General features: G+C 42.2%; 2 protein-coding genes across 2 annotated transcripts; both read right to left on the bottom strand.

Annotated features, from left to right (window-relative positions):
• Positions 1–417: 417 nt before the first annotated feature.
• LOC109702939 (lysine-specific demethylase 4D-like) lies at positions 418–1,550 on the bottom strand. The gene is given in 2 exon segments (XM_074042809.1): positions 418–1,082; positions 1,085–1,550. Coding segments are annotated over 2 exon segments (1,131 nt in total).
• A 12,380-nt stretch (positions 1,551–13,930) lies between these two features.
• Positions 13,931–15,697, bottom strand: LOC109702940 (probable lysine-specific demethylase 4F). Its single transcript, XM_020188166.2, has one exon. It carries the CDS (start codon positions 15,695–15,697, stop codon positions 13,931–13,933), a length of 1,767 nt encoding a protein of 588 aa, XP_020043755.2.
• Between the last annotated feature and the right edge of the window lie 3,653 nt (positions 15,698–19,350).

Genomic DNA, 19,350 nt, shown 5'->3' with positions numbered 1-19,350 from the left:
CAGAAACAATCTGAGCAATAGACCAGACACAAACAAGGGGTCAGGTGGCACCTCAAATGGTGCCTGGGGACTACCATCAACAGTAGCCGTGAACTGAGGAGCAACTCTGCAGGCCACAGAGGAGGCCAAAGGTGGCTGGTGCCCAGGCCCAGAGCAGAGGGCCACACCATCTTCACACCCAGGCCCAGAGGAGGGCAAGCCTGGTATGACAGAGAAGGGCATCAGACTCAGCCCTGGTGTATCAGAGTCCTGGAGTTCCATTCCTGGGCTCAGATGGCCTCTGGTCCAGTCTTGACCAATGCCCAGCTCCTGCCTAGCCAGGTCCTGCCCTTTTCACAAATTCCCCATGGCCTGATTCTGTTCCCTTCTCAGTTCCGTCCTGGCCTGGTTCTGCCCTCTGCTCAGCTCCTGCCTGGTCTAGTCAAGGTCTCTGCTTGGCTCCAGTTTGGAGTAGTCCTGCCTCCCACTTAGCTTCTTCCTGGCCAGGTTCTGCCCAAGTCTCCCCAGCTCATAGCGCTCAGGCTGCAGGAGGCGCACGAACGCGTCCATGGAGAAGCTGACCCTGGCCTCCCCGCAGCTGCACTGAGAGGCCACTTTGCCATAATCGATCCAGCGTGGGGTGGCAAAGTTGATGGCCTCGGCGCAGTTGAAGCCATGGTTGAAGCCAGCGTGGTAGCCATAGGGAAAAGTCACCACGAACTCTCCGGTCTCCTGCGTCGCGCGGCTGAAGGGGACGCCATTCTCCCTGAGCACCGTGGGAGAGATGAGGGCCACCTTGTGCCGCAGGAAGGCCTCGCAGCCCTGGGCGCTGCCCGGGAACAGCTCCCTGGCCAGGCGCTCCAGGCGCTGCCCGTGCTCGGGGGGCACCGCGTACCAGGTCTTGGGCTCCCCAAAGTGCACGAAGTTGATGCTGTACAGGTCCATGTCCTCCGTGTGCCACGCGAAGGTGGTCCTCCACATGCCAAAGTAGAGGTAGGGTCTGTTGACCCCCTCGATGACAACGCCACATTCCTGCTCCAGCAGATCCTGAATGGTCCCCAGGTGGCCAAGGTTCCACTCTCTAGTGCTTTCATCAAATAAAGACCATTGACATCAGCACCATAAATGGGAGGTGAACCATAGAGGCGGCTCTTCCAGTACTTTCTCTCCAAATCTTCATAATTCAGGTGTGCTGGGGTGCGATGCTTTTCACTGTTTGCCAGGTGGCGGTACTGCCCTACTGTCATGGCTTTCTTCTTTTTATGGTATTGAGTGAACACACCTGCCCCTCCAGACACCACCTGCTGCAGGGGGGTGGCTATTAAGATGCCACTGACATTGTCATAGGATTGTCTGGCTGTCCATTCCTTGGGTGGAATGACTTTGGCTAGTCCAGCTCGGTGGGCACCTTGAGACTCCATGTAAGCAATGTATTTGTTGAAATCTGAAAATTCCTCCATGGTTGGCTGGAAAGTCATGATTGTACAAGTTGGGTTCTTGGTGCCAGACTGGTCAGGGGACATGGGTGTCACAATGTACTCAGGAAATTCACAAGTTCTTAGCACTTCCATGTTCTTGAGAACCTCAGGAGTAGTCTCTCTCCTCCTTCTTTTTATAATGCTTTGACTAATACCTCAAGCTGCCTTGAATTTTTAAACAATGTCAATGGGATCTTCCCCAGGCTTGCTGACTTACCATGGTGAGTTCACAGTAGTCAGAACATTTTTTGTCCGAAGGAAAGTGAGTATCTCTCAGTGTAATGAGTGTAGCTCAGTGAGTTTCTCTGGTGGGGCCTTTCTCTGTCTTTGAGTCCTCTTCTGAGTCTCAGGCTTTCATGCAAGAGTAACTCCTGACTACACTACAGCACAATATCTCTTCAAGAATGTCAGCCTAAAAAACAACAAACAAGAAAACACAGCATTAGAAAGTAAATGGATGTCAAAGGAACACTCCAGTTACTATGTATGAAACAAGATTGTTGTGCACATGTTATACTAAGATTAAAGTAATGAGGGCTGGTGGAGTTGCTCAAGTGGTAGAGTGCCTACCTAGCAAGCATGAATCCTTGAGTTCAAACATCAATACCAAAAAACCCCAAACAAACTACAAAAAAAAAAAAATCCTTAAGTAATGAGATTGGGACAGTTATAAAGAACCTCACAATATAAAAAAGCCCAGGTCAGATGGATACTCTGCTGAATTTTATCAGATCTTTAAAGAAGAACACCAATGTACCTCAAATATTCAATAAAATACAAAAGAAAGGGATATTACCAAACTCATTCTATAAAGCCACTATTATCCTAATACTAAAGCCAGGTGAAGATTCATCCAAAAAATGAAAGTTCATCAGACCAATATCCCTGGTGTACATGGATGCAAAATTCTCAACAAAATTCTTGCTAACTGAAACCAATGACACATTAAAAAAGTCATGAACCATGATTAAGCAGGTTTCATCCCTATGCAAATCAATAATCTTAACACAACACTTAAACATAATCAAGGGAAAAAAACAAGTTATTGATCTGAATAAATGCTGAAAAAAGGCTGAGACAAAATTCAACATCCTGTAATGACAAAAGCTCTGAAGAAGCTAGGAATAGATGGTACACTGCTCAACATTATAAAGGTTATTACAAATCTGTAGCTAACACCAAAATAAAACAGAGATAAAGATGTTAAATTTCTCCACTCTTATTCAATATAGTACTATAATTCCTGCCCAGAGCAATAAGACAGGAGAAAGAAATAAAAGGGATTCAAATAGGGAAGGAAAAAGTAAAATATCCCTATTTGTAGGTGACATGATCTTATACTTGAAAGGTCTGAAAAAATCCACAAAAAACTCTCCGGTCTCAAAACCACATTCAGCACAGTAGCAGGATACAGAATCATTAGAATTTCTATACATCAACAATGAATAATCTGAGAAAGAAATCAGGAAAGCAATATCATTATCAATAGCATGAAAAACAGTAACCCTACCCCTGCCCCTGAATTGAAATACCTAGGAATAAATTTAACAAAGATAGTGAATGACCTATACAACAAAAACTGTAAATCACTAAAAAAAAGAGTCAATGAAGACACAAAAATATGAAAGAGCATCCCAGGCTTGTGGATCTACAGAATCAACATTGTTAAAATAGCTATACAACTGAAAGCAATCCGTATGCTCAGTGCAACACCTATCAAAATTCCAATGATATACACTTCACGGAGATAAAAGAATCCATCCTAAAGTTCATGTGGAAACACAAAAGACTTTGAATACCCAAAATCATCCAGAGCAAAAAGAACAACACTGGAGGTACCACAATACCTGACTTCAAACTATATTACAGGTTCATAGTATTAAAAACAACATGGTACTGGCACAAAAACAGACATGAAGGCCAGTGGAACAGAATATAAGCCCCAGACATAAATCCATGCAGCTACAGCCATTTGATTTTCCACAAAGGAGCCAAAATATGCATTGGAGAAAAGATAGGTTCTTCAGCAAATGGTGCTGGGAAAACTGGATTTCCAGTTGCAGAAGATTGGAACTAGATTTCATTCTCTCACCTCTTACTGGTATCAATTCAAGTGGGTCAAGGACATTAATGTAAGATCTGAATCTGTTAACCCACTATAGGAAAGAATAGGGAATACACTGGAACATGTAGGCAAAGGTAACACCTCTTTGAATAGAACAAGAGAAAGGATTGACAAATTGGACTACATCAAACTGACATGCTTCTGCAGAGCAAAAGAAGTATTCACTAGACTGAAGAGACAGCCCATGGAATGGGAGAAAATCTTTGCCAGCTATACATCTAACCCGGGATTAATAACTAGGACATACAGGAAATTAAAAAACTGAACCCTGAAAGAATCAACAACCCATGAGTAAAGGGGCAAATGAACTGAACAGACCAGTCTCAAATAGAGAAATACAAAATGCCCAATAAACACAAGAAGAGATGCTCAGCTCCTGGACCATAAAGGAGATGCAAGTCAACATGGCATTGAGATTCCACCTCACTTCCGTCAAAACGGCTCTCATCAGCAACAAAAACAGCAAATGCTGGTGAGGGTTCAGGCATGGGAAAGGAACCCTTATCCAGTGTACATGTGAATGTAAATTAGTGCAACTGTACGGGAATGGCATGGAAGCTCCTTAAAAATCTAAAACTAGACTGGTGCCAGTGGCTCAGGCTGTAACCACAGCTACTCCAGATGCAGAGATCAGGAAGATCTCCAAGCCTGGGCAAATCATTCCAAGAGTCTATCCCAAATATGCCAACCACAAAAAAGGGCTGGTAGAGTGGTTCAAGCAGTAGAGCACCTGCCTAGCCAATGTGAGGCCATGAGTTCAAACCCCAGTACCAATAAAAAAAGGGAAAAAAAACCCCACAGAATCTAAATATAGACGGGGCACTGGTCACTCATGCTTGTAATCCAAGCTATTCAGGAGCCAGAGATCAGGAGAATCATGGATCCAGGCCAGCCCTGGCCAAAAAGAAACCAAGACCCTATCATAAAATTACCCAACACAAAAAAAGGGCTGGTAGTGTTGCTCAAAAAAATTTTAAAGAACTAGTATGATCCAAAGGTACCACTTCTGGCCATATATGGAAACGAATGTGAGATAAGTCTACACCCATGTTTTTTGCAGCACTATTCACAGGAGGCACGCTTTGGAAGTGGTCAGTTTGCCCTACAACTGATGAGTGGATTAAGAAACCATGGTATTAGGCCGGGTGCTGATGGCTAACACCTGTACTCCTAGTTACTTGGGAAGATAAGACCAAGAGTTGGAGGCCAGCCCAGGGAAACAGTTCTCAAGATCCTATCTTCAAAATAGCCAGAGCAAAATGGACTGGAGGGTTGCCTCCAGTAGAGTGCCTGCTTTACAAACTCAAAGGCCTGAGTTCAAACCCCAGTCCCACAAAAAGGGGAAAAAAAATGTGTGTGTGTGTGTGTGTGTGTGTGTGTGTGTGTGCAAATGCAATGGAGTTTTGTTCATTTATAAAGAAGGATGAAATTATGTTTGGCAATGAGTAGATGGAACTGGAAATCAGGTTATGCAAAGTAAGCCATGCTGTGGCAGGAAAAAATGATAGAGAGTAAAGAATATTGAAATACAATGCATCTGTGTATGAAGATGCTATCACACACTGCATTGATGAGCAGGATGACAGAGAAAGAATACCTTATAGAGGGAATTAATCTAATTATAGCAGGACAGATACATGGCTGAAATGCCAGGCCACTTGCCTGAACAATCAATATACTCTCAATAATTGGAGGACAGGAAGGCAAAACAGGTCCTGTGTGGGGTGGGTACCATGGGAGGATGGAGGATGAAGGGAGAAGGTGAAGAAGGATGAATAAGCTGGATGTACTTTGTACACAATATGAAAATAGGACAATGAAACTAATTGAATTGCAAAAAGGGGGAAGAGAAATGAGGGAGAATGACAGAGTGGGTGAATCTAAGATATGTTGTAATTACTATGTAAATGTCACAAGTATATGCTAATGAGTAAAAATAAAACTTAATATAAACTGAAAAAAAAAAGACAATATCAGGGCAGGGTGAAGTGCTCAAGACTGTGATCCCAGCTATTGGGAGGTGGAGATAAGGAGGATGGAGGTCCAAGGACAGTCCAGGGAAAAAGTTGTTGAGACCCCATCTCAACCAACAAGCAGGACGTGGTGACAGGATATGACCCCAGTGTGGCAGGACAGCAGGAAGGGAGAGGGAGATAATGAGTGCTACAGTGAAACAAAGGAAAATCGGACTTGGGGAATGTTCCCTGGAGACCAGAGGAGGGTCACCTTGCCCCAGAAGTTAAAATAGCCAATGAAATAATATGTGATTATGTATGGGACAAGCTGTACCCCCCATTTCTGTAACTTGCTCTGAAGAAAAGCCCCCTTTGTTCTTGGTGCTCAGCCTTTGGACATGAGTCCACTGAGTCACTGCCAGCTTACTTGATAAACTTGCTTCCTGAAAGTTTGGTGCCCTCTCAGTCTCTGTCTGAGCCCTCCTGCAAAACCAGCACTACAAGAGACTTGGTTGTGGCAAGGCTAACTGGAGAGAGGGAGAGAGAGAGAGAGAGAAAGAGAGAGATTGAGATTGAAGTCAAATAAGTAAATTGTAATATGAATGGTTTAAGCACAAGACATGGATGAATTAACATCAAAGAAAAATTTAAAAGGAAGCAAAGATATAAAATGAAATACATATAAAAGAAAACCTCATAGAGGTGCTGACAAAAAAAAAAAAAGCCCTAATTTTTTCCAAAAGACTATTAGGAGTAAAAGAACAAAAAGAAGAGAGAAAAGAAAGAATGAGAGAAGAGAGAGAGGGAAAGAGTAAGGCAGGAAGAAAGAAAGGAAGGAAGGAAGGAAAAAAGGAAAGAAGGGAGGAAGGGAAAGAGGAGGAAGGAAGGAAGGGAGGAAGGGAGGGAGGGAGGGAGGGAGGGAATCAGAGAAAATAAAAAGAAATCACAAGGATTACATGGGAGGGACATAGTTAACAATTAACTGTTCTTTTTAACAATAATAGAATCTTATGAATAACTTTGAGGTAATAATTTTTTTAAAAGTACAAATATCCCAAACTGGCCCCATGGAAACAGCAACCTACTGGGACCAGGAAAGTTCTCCTCTTGTGGAGACCCCAGCCACAAAGAAGGTTCCTCCAGGAGCTCACTTCACAGGAAGCCACAGGCCCAGAGGACTCTGGCTTTTACACCTGACCATCCTGTCCAGGTCCTACCCAGGTAATCCAACTTTCTGGTTCCAAATCCTGCTTCAGCCACACCCACCCCACCCCTCTAAGACAATCCAATCAAATCAGCTAAGAGGCTAAAAATGGAAGGCTGGAAAAGGCAAGCTTGCAGGGCACTGTTAGTATTAAATACATCTCTGAGACCAAGGAGGGGCATTTGACAGCTTTGGAAAAGGAAACCTTCCCAGGAGCACTCAGTGATGTCCTTTGTGCATCTGACCACACTGGAGGCACAGAAATCCAAGACTGACTGACTGAGGGAAAATTGACAAACGGGCCTCCGTGCTGGGTGTTTGGGGATTTTTGTTCATACCATTCTCTCAGAAACAATGTAGCATGGAAGAAAACCAATAATGTTATGAAAGTTTGAGCAACAAATCTAGCAACTTTGATTTAACCTGTAACAACCACAAAGCAAAGCAACAAGGTTTTTCTTTTGCTTACTCTTTTTTGTTTGCATGCTTTGGATTTTCGAGACAATCTCACTATATAAAGCAGGGATGCCCTAAACTTGGGATCCTCTTTCCTCCATCTCCTGAGTACTGGGATTACTAACCTGTGCCACAATGCCTTGCTGAAAATGGTTTTCAACTCATATGAAATATTGACAATAGCTTACAATGCGAGGGCTAGTGGAGCAGCTCAAGTGGTAGAGAGCCTGCCTCGGAACTGCCAGTCCTGAGTTCAACCTCAACATCACCAGAAAAAAAAATGAAAGAACTTATCAATACAGCACTGTAACATAAATATTAACTAAAAGCATGTAGACTCAGTGGACCAGAGGTTGGCTCAAGTGGCAGAGTGCCTGCCTTGCTAGCATGCAGCCTTGAGTTCAAACCCCAGTCCACCTCCCAAAAAGTCTACAGAATCAATTTATTGACCACAAATCTGACCACAATGAAGTAAAGTCGAAAGTTGAAAATAATATTTACTTGAAAATTTTTAATCCACATTTCTAAATCTCTACTGATTTTTAGTTTCTACTAAAGTTTTTAGTAGATATAAACCAAAATCATATAAAAGAGGTTATTGCAAAGGAAAGTACATGAAATGTAAAAAGATGTAAGATAAAGGACTGGCAAAACAGAAGTAATAAAATTGAAATGCGAATTTTTTTTTATAGCAAACTGTTTTAGCATCAGCTTAAACCCCATGCATGGTATCAAAAACAACACCATTTTTAAATTAGAAAAGTCATTGAAGTGAAAACAAGGAATTAAGTACTACAGAGGCTGGATTTTTTAAAGGAATTCTCACATACCAATACATATAGAGAAAGAATACTTATTTTATTTACATTTTTTCCCAAACCATTAAATATACAAACTACAATGCCTTTTAAAATAAAATACTCACATAAGATACCAAATTACTTAAATCAGAAATTGGAAAAAACATTAAGCAAGCAACTTACTAGGCCAACAACATCTTAATGTATGATTATTGAAATCTGATTAAAAAAAATAAGACACAGAAGTAGCGATAATGATGAGAAAAGGTGCAGCATGCCTGAAATTCCAGCACTCAGGAGACTGAGGCAGGAGACTCTGTCTCAAAAAACAAAACACAGATTTCCAGAGCATGTCAGGAAGTATATGGAATGAGTCTGGAGCATCTGGGAGTGCTGAATAGAGAATGTACTAAAGTATTTCTTTAAAGATGGCTGTGGTCCATCAGGAAGGAAGGTGCCCCAATGGACAGAGTTCCCAATGAGCACATCTCAAAGAAGCTGACTAAAAGTAAACCAGCAATGTATGCAAATAAACGTATAAGATAGTATCTTCAGGTTCATATTACTTTAAATAAATGGTTGAGCAAATTCACAAATGGAGAAAAAAATTTTCCCGTGGAGGTTTTTAAAATAAATTAAATGTATTTGGCTCATTTTGGAAACATTAATAAGTTCCATGAATGGAATCATGGTTATAGTTTTAACGTGGTTGTGTGTGTTACACATTGATGTCATTCCCTGTGTTCTCATTCTGGTTCCATTCTGTACGGGTTTGATTCTGTGACTGTTTCTTCCACTGATGGGTGCCTAGCTTGCTTCCACTTTGGCTGCTTACAAACAGTGCTGCTCTGAACATTCTTGCACGTGTGTACAGGAGGTCAAGAGTACTTGCATCTCAGATGGGTCTCCTGGCCACAGAGCAGATGAAGGCAAACTCTCACCCAGAATTCCTACACACTTTATACCATTTGCACATGCACTAGCTGGGCGAGGGTCACATTGCCCTCACATTTGCAGAGCTTGGTCCAGTGTCAGCCTTGTTAGTTTCAGTGGTCATGTGAGGGCGGAGTGGCAACCCCATTGAGGTTGGTGTTTCCCTGATTACTAATGAGTCACAGGTTCTTAAATGTACTGGTCATTTATATATGTTTACTCATGAGGAGACTATTAATAATTTTACCCACTCTTACACTGGTTACTCTGTCTTTACATAGCCTCCCCTCAGTATTCAGTGGGAGAGGATTGGTTCCAGAACCTTACCCTCACTCCCCAGGGTATCAAAATCCACAGAGGAACTCTTGCTGCTTCTATTTTTCAGTTGAAGAAACTGAATCATGGAGTCCTTAACCAACCTACTCAGGGTGATAGAGACAGCAAGTTTTAGGGTCAAGGACAACACTCTCCAACATTGCTGGGTGCCAGTGGCTCCTGCCTATAATCCTAGCTACTCAGGAGGCAGACATCGTGAGGATCAAGGATCAAAGCCACCTTGGCAAATAATTAGCAAGATGAGACCTATCTTGAAAAACCTATCACACACACAAAAAAAAAAAGGGTTGGAGGAGTGGCTCAAGATGTAGGCTTTGAGTGCAAACTCCTGTACCTCAAAAAAAAAAAAAAAAAAGAAAAGAAAAGATGCTTTAAAATAATTCCTTTAAACAAAGAGCAGAGACAGGGGACTTCAGCATTTATCACTCTGTGCTATTTGAGCTCTCATGAACACACCCACGTGTATTTATGGAATAGAGAGGCCCCATGTCTTTGTCTGTTTGTGTTCCTACAACAGACTTCCTGAGGCTGGGTACTTCATATAAAGAAGTTATTTAGCTCACAGTTCATGGAGCGTGGGTCTAGGAAGGCACTCATGGTAGATGGCATCACAGTGGCCAGGCATAGTCTATTGAATATAGGGAGAGGGATCACATAGCAAAACAGGTGACTAGAGAACCACTTTCCAGTGGACTTCTCCTCTCCCAGCAGACCTGAACCACTCCCAAGAAACAGGTTTAGTCAATTCATGGGAGTGGGGTAATGACCTGCTCACCTCCACTAATCCCCACTTCTTTAAGTTTCCACCCCCTCAACCCCACCTCAGAAAGGACCACACTTTCAGTATATAAGCTTTTGGTGGGTTAACCACAGCTGTCAGACACAGAATGGTATTATTTAATAAGTCTTACTGGTTTGGAATTTTTTTTTTAAATAAAGGATGTAGATGTGGAAGTCATACCAGCTACAAAAATGAAGAATTCATTAAAGACTGCACAAAAGAGAACTCATAAAACTATTAAGAAATGTACTAAAGAATGTCCTTATGAATGCAAAGTGCAAAAAAGTCTTAAAGAAGAAAGCAGAGACACAAACAGGCCTTCTGTGGTGGCTCATCCCTGTAATCCCAGCACCCAGGAAGTTGAGTCAGGACCAGCATGAGCTACATGGTGAGTTCCAGGCCATTCTGGGCTGCGGTGATAGTGTATCTAAAAAAAGGAAATGAAAAAAGACCTTGGGTGGCTCAGCTGGCAATGTGCCTGCCTAGCAAAGCCAGAGATCCTGAGTTCAATCCCCTTACCACAAAAACAAAAACAAAACAACAACCAAAAAAAAAAATAATAATCCATGTATTTGGGGAAAGGCCGTGGAAATTTCTTATATTTTTCAACCTATTTACAACATTTAAAAGGTTAAAAGACAAGATACAATCTAGGGCAAAACAGAGGATCCAAGTTTTCATGTGCAAGCCCTGGCTTTGATCCCCAGTACTGACAAAAGAAAAAGAAAAAAAAAAAAAAAGCAGAGAGAAAGAAAAGAAAAACAGAATGCTAAGGAAAGAGTTTTCTGGTTGTTTTGTGTTTTTGTTTTTGTTTTGGAATTTTTTTGTTGTGGTGCTGGAGTTTGAACTCAAGGCCTACACCCTGTGGCACTCGACCAACCCTTTTTTGTGTTGGGGTATTTTGAGATAGGTTCTCTCACGTTATTTGCCCAGCTGGCTTCAAACCTCAATCCTCCTGATCTCTGCCTCCTGCCTAACTCGATTATAAGCATAAGCCACCAGCGCCCAGCTGTTTTTGACTTTTGAGACATGGTCTGGCTACATAGCTGCCTGAGGGCACACTGACCTCAGACACCTGCTCCCCCTGTCTCAGCCTTTCCAGTACTAGGATTTCAGGTGTGCACCTCCAGGCCCAGCCAGCTTCCATCTCCTCAGCCTGGGTGTTCAAAGAGCGTTAACCATGAATACACTGTGATCTTCACACAGTTGAGAAGTAAGGTGACCACCACACAACAGGTCTCAGGCCTGGGGACCTTCCCATCTCCAATAGAGACAAACACTTCCTCGCGTCTATGACCACAGCTTGGTTTGGCCTACTCTTGGAAGGAGTATGAAAGCAACCAGGCAGTGTGTTGTCATGAAGATTTGAGATTTTGTTTGTTTGTTTTTCTTTGTCTAACCTGAATTTCCTAAGATTTATTTATCTTGTAGCATGTACTTCATTACTTTCCACCCATTTGCCCAAAGCTCTGAATTGTTCACAGTTCCTGATTATGATAATAATTTGGGTAAGTATCTAGGAACATAATTCCTAAGGATAAATGTGTGCTTTTATATATATATATATACATATATATATATATATATAAATATATATATGTATAAATATATACATATTAAATATATATATGTATAAATATATATATGTATATATATGTATATATATATATATATGTATATATATATATATATATATATATATATATATATATATATATATACAGTTTTTCAAGGGGGGGTTCATGATTTTACATTACCTCAAGCACTGTGTGTAAGGGTGGACTGGTCTGAGTTGGTACTATTCATCTCAGAATAATACTGTCCTAATAAACCCAGGGGCAGTACTGAGAGGGTCCTGGGGAGTTAAGAGCAAGGTGCTTCTTGTTCCTGTGACTATCAGTGTTCAAAGACTTTTTCAACAATGGCTGAAATTGTCATGTGGTCTTTGCTAGCTCCTCCCATCCCTGAAGAGCCTTGCAAAGAATGATTGCCATGTCAGCTGGTGTGATTACCTTTATTATCTCAGGGAATGGGGCTTGGCCACACAATGAACACCTAGAGAAGGGTTGCAGATGGGGATCCAGTTAAATTACTTTCAAAACCACATAAGCTGATGGGGAAAGTTAAGTTCAACTCCGTTCATATTGCTAAAACTTATTTGGAATTCTGTTTTCTGAGAATTTATTTCTTTTGACTTTGTTTCCTTCTAATCTAAAGTCTTATCCAACAGACACTTTTTAACTCTCCAGAAAAGTATTTCTAAGCTCCAAGTCCTAGGTTTAAACTGCACTACCACCATATATATATATATATATATATATATATATATATATATATATACATATATTTATATATATAAAAGAACTTCTATATTTTCTGATTTCAATTGTATTTCTAGTCTTATTGTCTCAGAAGTCAGAATGCTTGATTTTTTCTTCCTTAGTTTTAAGAATATATTTATGATTTTTTTTACACTAATATGTTGTCGAGTTTTGTAATGGAACCAGCAGCATTTGAAAAGAGCTGGCATTTTCCACCACTGGGTACACAATTCTACTGTATTGTTACTGCTAAGTTACCCCAATCCAATGTTTGTCATTTTGTGACTTCTACTATAGGAGGCAACTCAAATTCATTGAAATTTTCTCTCAACTTGCCTTTTGTGTAGTATATTTCATTTTTTATCCAGCTTGCGTGCATGTTCTGACTGCTGTGCTTACACTGTAGAAGTTACCTGTGACCTCACAGACACTCACTCTGTAACTGTGCTCTCAGTTGTAGTTTGTGTGATTTAGTATTTGTCTGTCTTTTCTGTTTTTCTCTGTGTTTCCCTTGGTATTGTCCTGTCTACTCTTGAACCTTAGACCTTTCACTACCACTTTATTTTAGGCGCATCCTTTTAATCTAATTCTCATTTGAATATATATTAAGAATTTTTCTTTGTAGAATACCAAATTATTCACAAAATTACAAAACATTTAAAGTGAAAACTGGCAGACTCCATTGGTCAAAAGTCTGCTTTCTGCATGAACAGAGTTAGAGTGTCTTGGGAGGTAGAACATGTCAAAGTTGGAGGACTTCAGTAAGCAGTGCCTCAGTGGGACTGAAGCATTGTCCAGGAGAAGCCATGGTCAGGGACTTGCAAGTCCAGACACATTGTAGGGATGAATTAAGAAGCTCACTCAGATTCTCAGCATCACCCAATGCTGGGCACATGATGGTGGAACCTAACCTTTAGACCACAGGGGAGGGACATGAGGGCGACGGAGGAAATAAGGTACCGTGGGCACCTAGACCATGGTAAGGCCATAGGCACATCCATGTTCAGGAGTGGGCTGAGAGTCCCTGAGAGGCACCACAACCACTTATGGCACCCTAGGTGGGGAGGGAAGGAAGGTCACTTCAGTGGTCACTAGGAGTCCTGATTTTCATAGTGTAAGAAAGTATCAGGAAAAGAGGTTCTTTTGGCTCATGGTTTTTAAGGCTAGAAGTTTGAGTCACATAGTGCAGAATCCTGTGAGGATGGACACCTGTAGCATGATGTCACAGGGGGATTGCCTGCGTATTTCTTTGTGGTTTCTCTCACTCTCTTTATAATGCCCCTAGAGTTCAATCAAGGGGTTAACGACCTACTCAGAGCTAATCACATCCCAAAGAGCCCATTCATACAAACCATAGTCACATAACATATCTATCCTCTTACTAAGTTAAGCTAAGGGGGAACACCACGGTCAAACTTATGACTAAGGTTAGGGATCAGAGGCACAGTCATTTAACTGACATATTTAATATCCATGAATTCTGAGAATAAAGAACATCCTGTGTTGGCCAATGTGTCTCAGAAATCAAAACAGCAGTTCCAGGACACCTTAGCCCCACAGATTCACCATTTGGCATAGGAGTGGTCCATCCTTACAACCTCAGCCAGGTTCATGGGGGTCATACCAATCCCAGCACTGTCCCTGGAGAACCTGCTCCAAGGCACAATGCCTTTGTGAGAGGTTGGTGGAAGAAATAAAGGGAGATCAGTCACAAAGCTGTCCAGAGACAGCAAGCATGGTCCAGGGTGCATGGGATTGTCAGGGTCCAGTGGAGGCCCCAAAGGTTGAAGATCAGGAGCACAGCAACATCCAGAAGCCTTGGCGGGAAAGAGGGGCAGGAGGCTCTCAGGTGAGTCTTCATCCCTAGGAAGGCTAAGAGCACCCAGACCCTGCACTGCGCACTCTGCCTGCACCACTCGGAGCCTTTTGGTCTGCGGCAGGACAGTGGGCTCAGCCGCCCCCCATTCACGGGGATGACGACCACGCCCACGGCCACGGCCACGGCCACGCCCACGGCCACGGCCATGCCTGCCAGCTGCAGAGTGGTCCTCAGGGGTGCACACACCAGCGGTCAGCAAGGGCTTCCCACCAGATTTGGGGCAGCCACGGGTGCCTGCAGCCAGGTGACACCCCGCAGTGCGAGAGGACCTGGAGGGGCAGCTGAGGAGTTCAGCCTTAGGACTAGGGACAGTCCTTCTGCCCAACTGGAACATCCCAAACTCCAGGAGCCCCACCCTGGGGCTCAGCTCCCGCCTAACCTGGTCCAGCCCGCGTCTCCACAGCTCATAGCGCTCAGGCTGCAGGAGGCGCACGAACGCGTCCATGGAGAAGCTGACCCTGGCCTCCCCGCAGCTGCACTGAGAGGCCACTTTGCCATAATCGATCCAGCGTGGGGTGGCAAAGTTGATGGCCTCGGCGCAGTTGAAGCCATGGTTGAAGCCAGCGTGGTAGCCATAGGGAAAAGTCACCACGAACTCTCCGGCCTCCTGCGTCGCGCGGCTGAAGGGGACGCCATTCTCCCTGAGCACCGTGGGAGAGATGAGGGCCACCTTGTGCCGCAGGAAGGCCTCGCAGCCCTGGGCGCTGCCCGGGAACAGCTCCCTGGCCAGGCGCTCCAGGCGCTGCCCGTGCTCGGGGGGCACCGCGTACCAGGTCTTGGGCTCCCCAAAGTGCACGAAGTTGATGCTGTACAGGTCCATGTCCTCCGTGTGCCACGCGAAGGTGGTCCTCCACATGCCAAAGTAGAGGTAGGGTCTGTTGACCCCCTCGATGACAATGCCACATTCCTGCTCCAGAAGATCCTGAATGGTCCCCAGGTGGCCAAGGTTCCACTCTTTAGTGCTTTCATCAAATAAAGACCCATTGACATCAGCACCATAAATGGGAGGTGAACCATAGAGGCGGCTCTTCCAGTACTTTCTCTCCAAATCTTCATAATTCAGGTGTGCTGGGGTGCGATGCTTTTCACTGTTTGCCAGGTGGCGGTACTGCCCTACTGTCATGGCTTTCTTCTTTTTATGGTATTGAGTGAACACACCTGCCCCTCCAGACACCACCTGCTGCAGGGGGGTGGCTATTAAGATGCCACTGACATTGTCATAGGATTGTCTGGCTGTCCATTCCTTGGGTGGAATGACTTTGGCTAGTCCAGCTCGGTGGGCACCTTGAGACTCCATGTAAGCAATGTATTTGTTGAAATCTGAAAATTCCTCCATGGTTGGCTGGAAAGTCATGATTGTACAAGTTGGGTTCTTGGTGCCAGACTGGTCAGGGGACATGGGTGTCACAATGTACTCAGCAGAAAATTCACAAGTTCTTAGCACTTCCATGTTCTTGAGAACCTCAGGAGTAGTCTCTCTCCTCCTTCTTTTTATAATGCTTTGACTAATATCTCAAGCTGCCTTGAATTTTTAAACAAATGAAATAGTATCTTTCTGAGGCTTGCTGATATACCAGAGTTATACCACACTGGTTAGTCTTTTTTTCCCAAAGTAAAATGCGTATCTCCCAGTTCAATGAGTGCAGCTCACTGAGTTTCTTTTATAGGTCTTTCTCTGTCTTTGAGACCTCCCCTATTTCTCAAGTTTGCATGCAAGAGTAGCTCCTGACTCCCACCTGAACCAGAATATCTCTTCAAGAATGTAGTCAGCCTAAAAAAAAAAAAAAACAGCAATCAAGAACACTGAGTATTAGAAAGCAAATGGAAGGCAATGGAACACTCCAGTACCTATACTTTAAACAAGATTGGTATGCAAATGTTAATATCAAGGCTTAAGAAATGAGAATGGCACAGTTATAAAGAATAGTCCAAGAAAAAGAAGCCTAGATCCAGATGGAATCACTGCTAAATTCTACCAGATCTTTAAAGAAGATCCAACACCAATGTTCCTCTAACTATTCAGTTCAACAAAAGGAAGCAAGGGCCACTATTATGTTAATACCAAAGCCATGTAAAAATGAACCAGAAGAAACCCTCACACAGTTTAGGTTAATATCCCTGAAGAACATAGCTACAAAAATCCTCAAAAAATACTTGCGAACAGAAGCCAACAACCCAATAAATAGGAAGATCATGCACCACAATCAAGTAGGTTTTATACCACGCACACAGGGTGGCACAACATAGGCAAATCAATAACTATAACAACCACACAGAAACGGAAGTCAGGACAGGTCTGGCAGAGTGGCTCAAGCAGTAGATTTCCTGCCTAGCAAGCATGAGGCTCTGAATTCAAACTCCATTACCACCAAAATAAAATAAAAAAAGAAACGAAAAACAGAATTAAAGACAAAAGTTACAGTATCATCTCAGTAGATACAGAAAAGCCTTGAATGTTTTCACTATAAGAGCTTGGAGAAACTAGGAATATAATGAACATTCCTCAACATTTTAAAGGTTATGACCAACCTATAACCAACATCAAACTAAACAAGAAAATCTGAAACCATTTCCTCTAAAGTCAGGAAACAGAGAGGGTGTCCACTCTCCCCACTCTTATTCAATATAGTACTGGAATTCCTAGCAAGAGTTGTAAGACAGGAGAAAGAAATAAAAGGGATTCAAACAGGGAACGAAGAATACAAATTATTCCTATTTGAGGATGATATGATCTTATACCGGAAAGACCCTGAAAGTTCCACCAAAAAACTCCTAGGTCTCATAAACAAATTCAGCCCCGCTACAGCATACAAAATCATTAGAATTTCCATAAACAAACAATGAGAAGGAAATCAGGAAAATAATAACATTCTCAGGAGATTAAAAAAAAATTCTAACACTAACCCTAAAAGTAAATACATAGAAATAATTGTAACAAAGGAAGTGAATGACCCACACAATGAAAACTATAAATCGCTGAAGAAAAAAAAAATCAGTGAATGCATTAAAATGCTTCACGCTTGGGGTCAGCAGAATCAGTACTGTGGCTACACTACAAGAGCGATCAGATGTTCAGTTCCATCCCCATCAAAATTCCAATGACATACTTCACAGAGTGAAAAAGAAGCCCTAGAGTTCACATGGAAACGTGAAAGAACTTGAATAACCAAAGCAATCCTGAGCAAAAAAAGGCAATGCTGGAGGAATCATAATGCCTGACTTCAAAATATACTACAGAGTTATAGCAATAAAAACAGCATGGTATTAGCACAAAAAGAGATATGAGGCTAATGGAACAGATTTGAAGAATCAGACATAAGTTTATGCAACTACAGGCATTTCATTTTCCACAAAGAGTGCAAAACATGTGTTGGAGAAAAGTTAGCCTCTTCAGAAATGGTGCTGGGAAAATGGGATATCCAGTTGTTGAAGACTGAAACTAGATCCCAGTCTCTCACATTTTACTAACATCTATTCAAATTGGAACAAGGACCTTCATGTAAGATCTGAATCTATTAAAACTACTACAGGAAAAACATAGGGAATACACTGGAACATGTAGACAGTAGAATAGAAATCAAATAGTTTACCAATTAAGAGAAAGGATTGACAAATTAGACTGTATCATACTAAAAACTTTTGCAGAACAAAGCAAATATTTACTAGACTGAAGAAACAGCTCATGGAATGAGAGAAAAATCTTTGCTAGCTATATGTCTGACACTGGATTAATAACCAGGACATTCAGGGAGCTCAAAAACCTAAGCCTGAAAAGAATCAACAACCCACAAGTAAATGGGAAAATGAAATGAGCAGACAATTGTCAAAAGAAGAAGCGTATATGACCAATAAACACATGAAGAAATGCTCCACTTCTTGGCCATAAATGAAGTGCAAATCAAAATGACATTGGGATTCCCCCTCACTCCTGTCAGAATGGCTCTCATCAATAACAGAAGCAACAACAAATGCTGAGAAGGATGGGGGCAAAGGGCAAAGGAGGGAGAGACCCTAATCCACTGTTTATGGGAATGTAAATCAGTGCAACTGCTGTAGAAATCAATATAGAGGCCCCTTAAAAACCTAAAACTAGGTTGGAGGGTGGCAGCTCATGCTTGTACCCCAAGCATTTTGGGAGGCACAGATCATGGAGGATTAGATAAAAAAAAAAAAAAAAAAAAGACAGCCTTTCACAAAAATACCCAACATAAGAAAATGCTGGCAGATTGGTTCAAAAGACTCTAAAAAGTTCTACCACTTTATCCAGCACTACTTCTAGGCAAGTGTGAGACTCCAAGTTCAGATAGTTCTGAAAAGTAATCAGAGCAAAATGGGCTGCAGGTGTGGCTCAGGTGATATTTATTTGCCCCTGATGGCTTCAAATCCTAATCTCGATCTCAGCTTCCCAAGTAAGTAGGAATACAGGCATGAACTTCATGCCCAGCCCTGGCCCTACACACATTTCCTTTATTTATTTATTTATGTACTGGGGTTTGAACTCAGGGCCTCACTTTTTCTACACAGACACTCTACCACTGTGAGTCATTCTGCCAGCCCTACACATTTTCTTAGTCCATTCATCAGCTGTAGGGCATTTTGGCTGTTTCCACAGTTATCTATTGTGAACAGGGTGGCAATAAATATGGGTGTACAAGTGGCTCACATTCCTTCTGGTATATGGGGGCGGGGGCACTGTGACAAACCTTATTTTTTGTGATGGGATATGGCTTTGTTTTGTTTTGCCAGTGCTTACTTGGAACTGTGATCTATCTGTTCTCTGCCCTCAAGTACTTAGGATGACAGGGATGAGCCACTGTCACCTGCCTATTTTTAGATTTTTAAGGAAACTCCATACTTTTTTCCATGCCGGTTGCACTGATACACATTCCTCACAATAGTGGATAAGGGTTCCTTCCTATAACTCAAACCAAAAAAAAAAAAAAGAATAAAAATGTACTGTATATATACACAATGGTGTACTCTTCAGGAAGAGAAGAATGAAATTATGTTTGCAGATGAACAGATGGAACTGGAGATCATCATGTTAGTAAAGCAAGCCAGGATGAGAAAGACAAAGCTGGACTTTTAAAATAAATGTATACA

Source organism: Castor canadensis, chromosome 9, assembly GCF_047511655.1.
Source record: "Castor canadensis chromosome 9, mCasCan1.hap1v2, whole genome shotgun sequence".
NCBI lineage: Eukaryota > Metazoa > Chordata > Mammalia > Rodentia > Castoridae > Castor > Castor canadensis.
The sequence above is the reverse complement of the archived record's forward strand: the minus strand, read 5'-3'. Positions and strand labels throughout refer to the sequence as shown.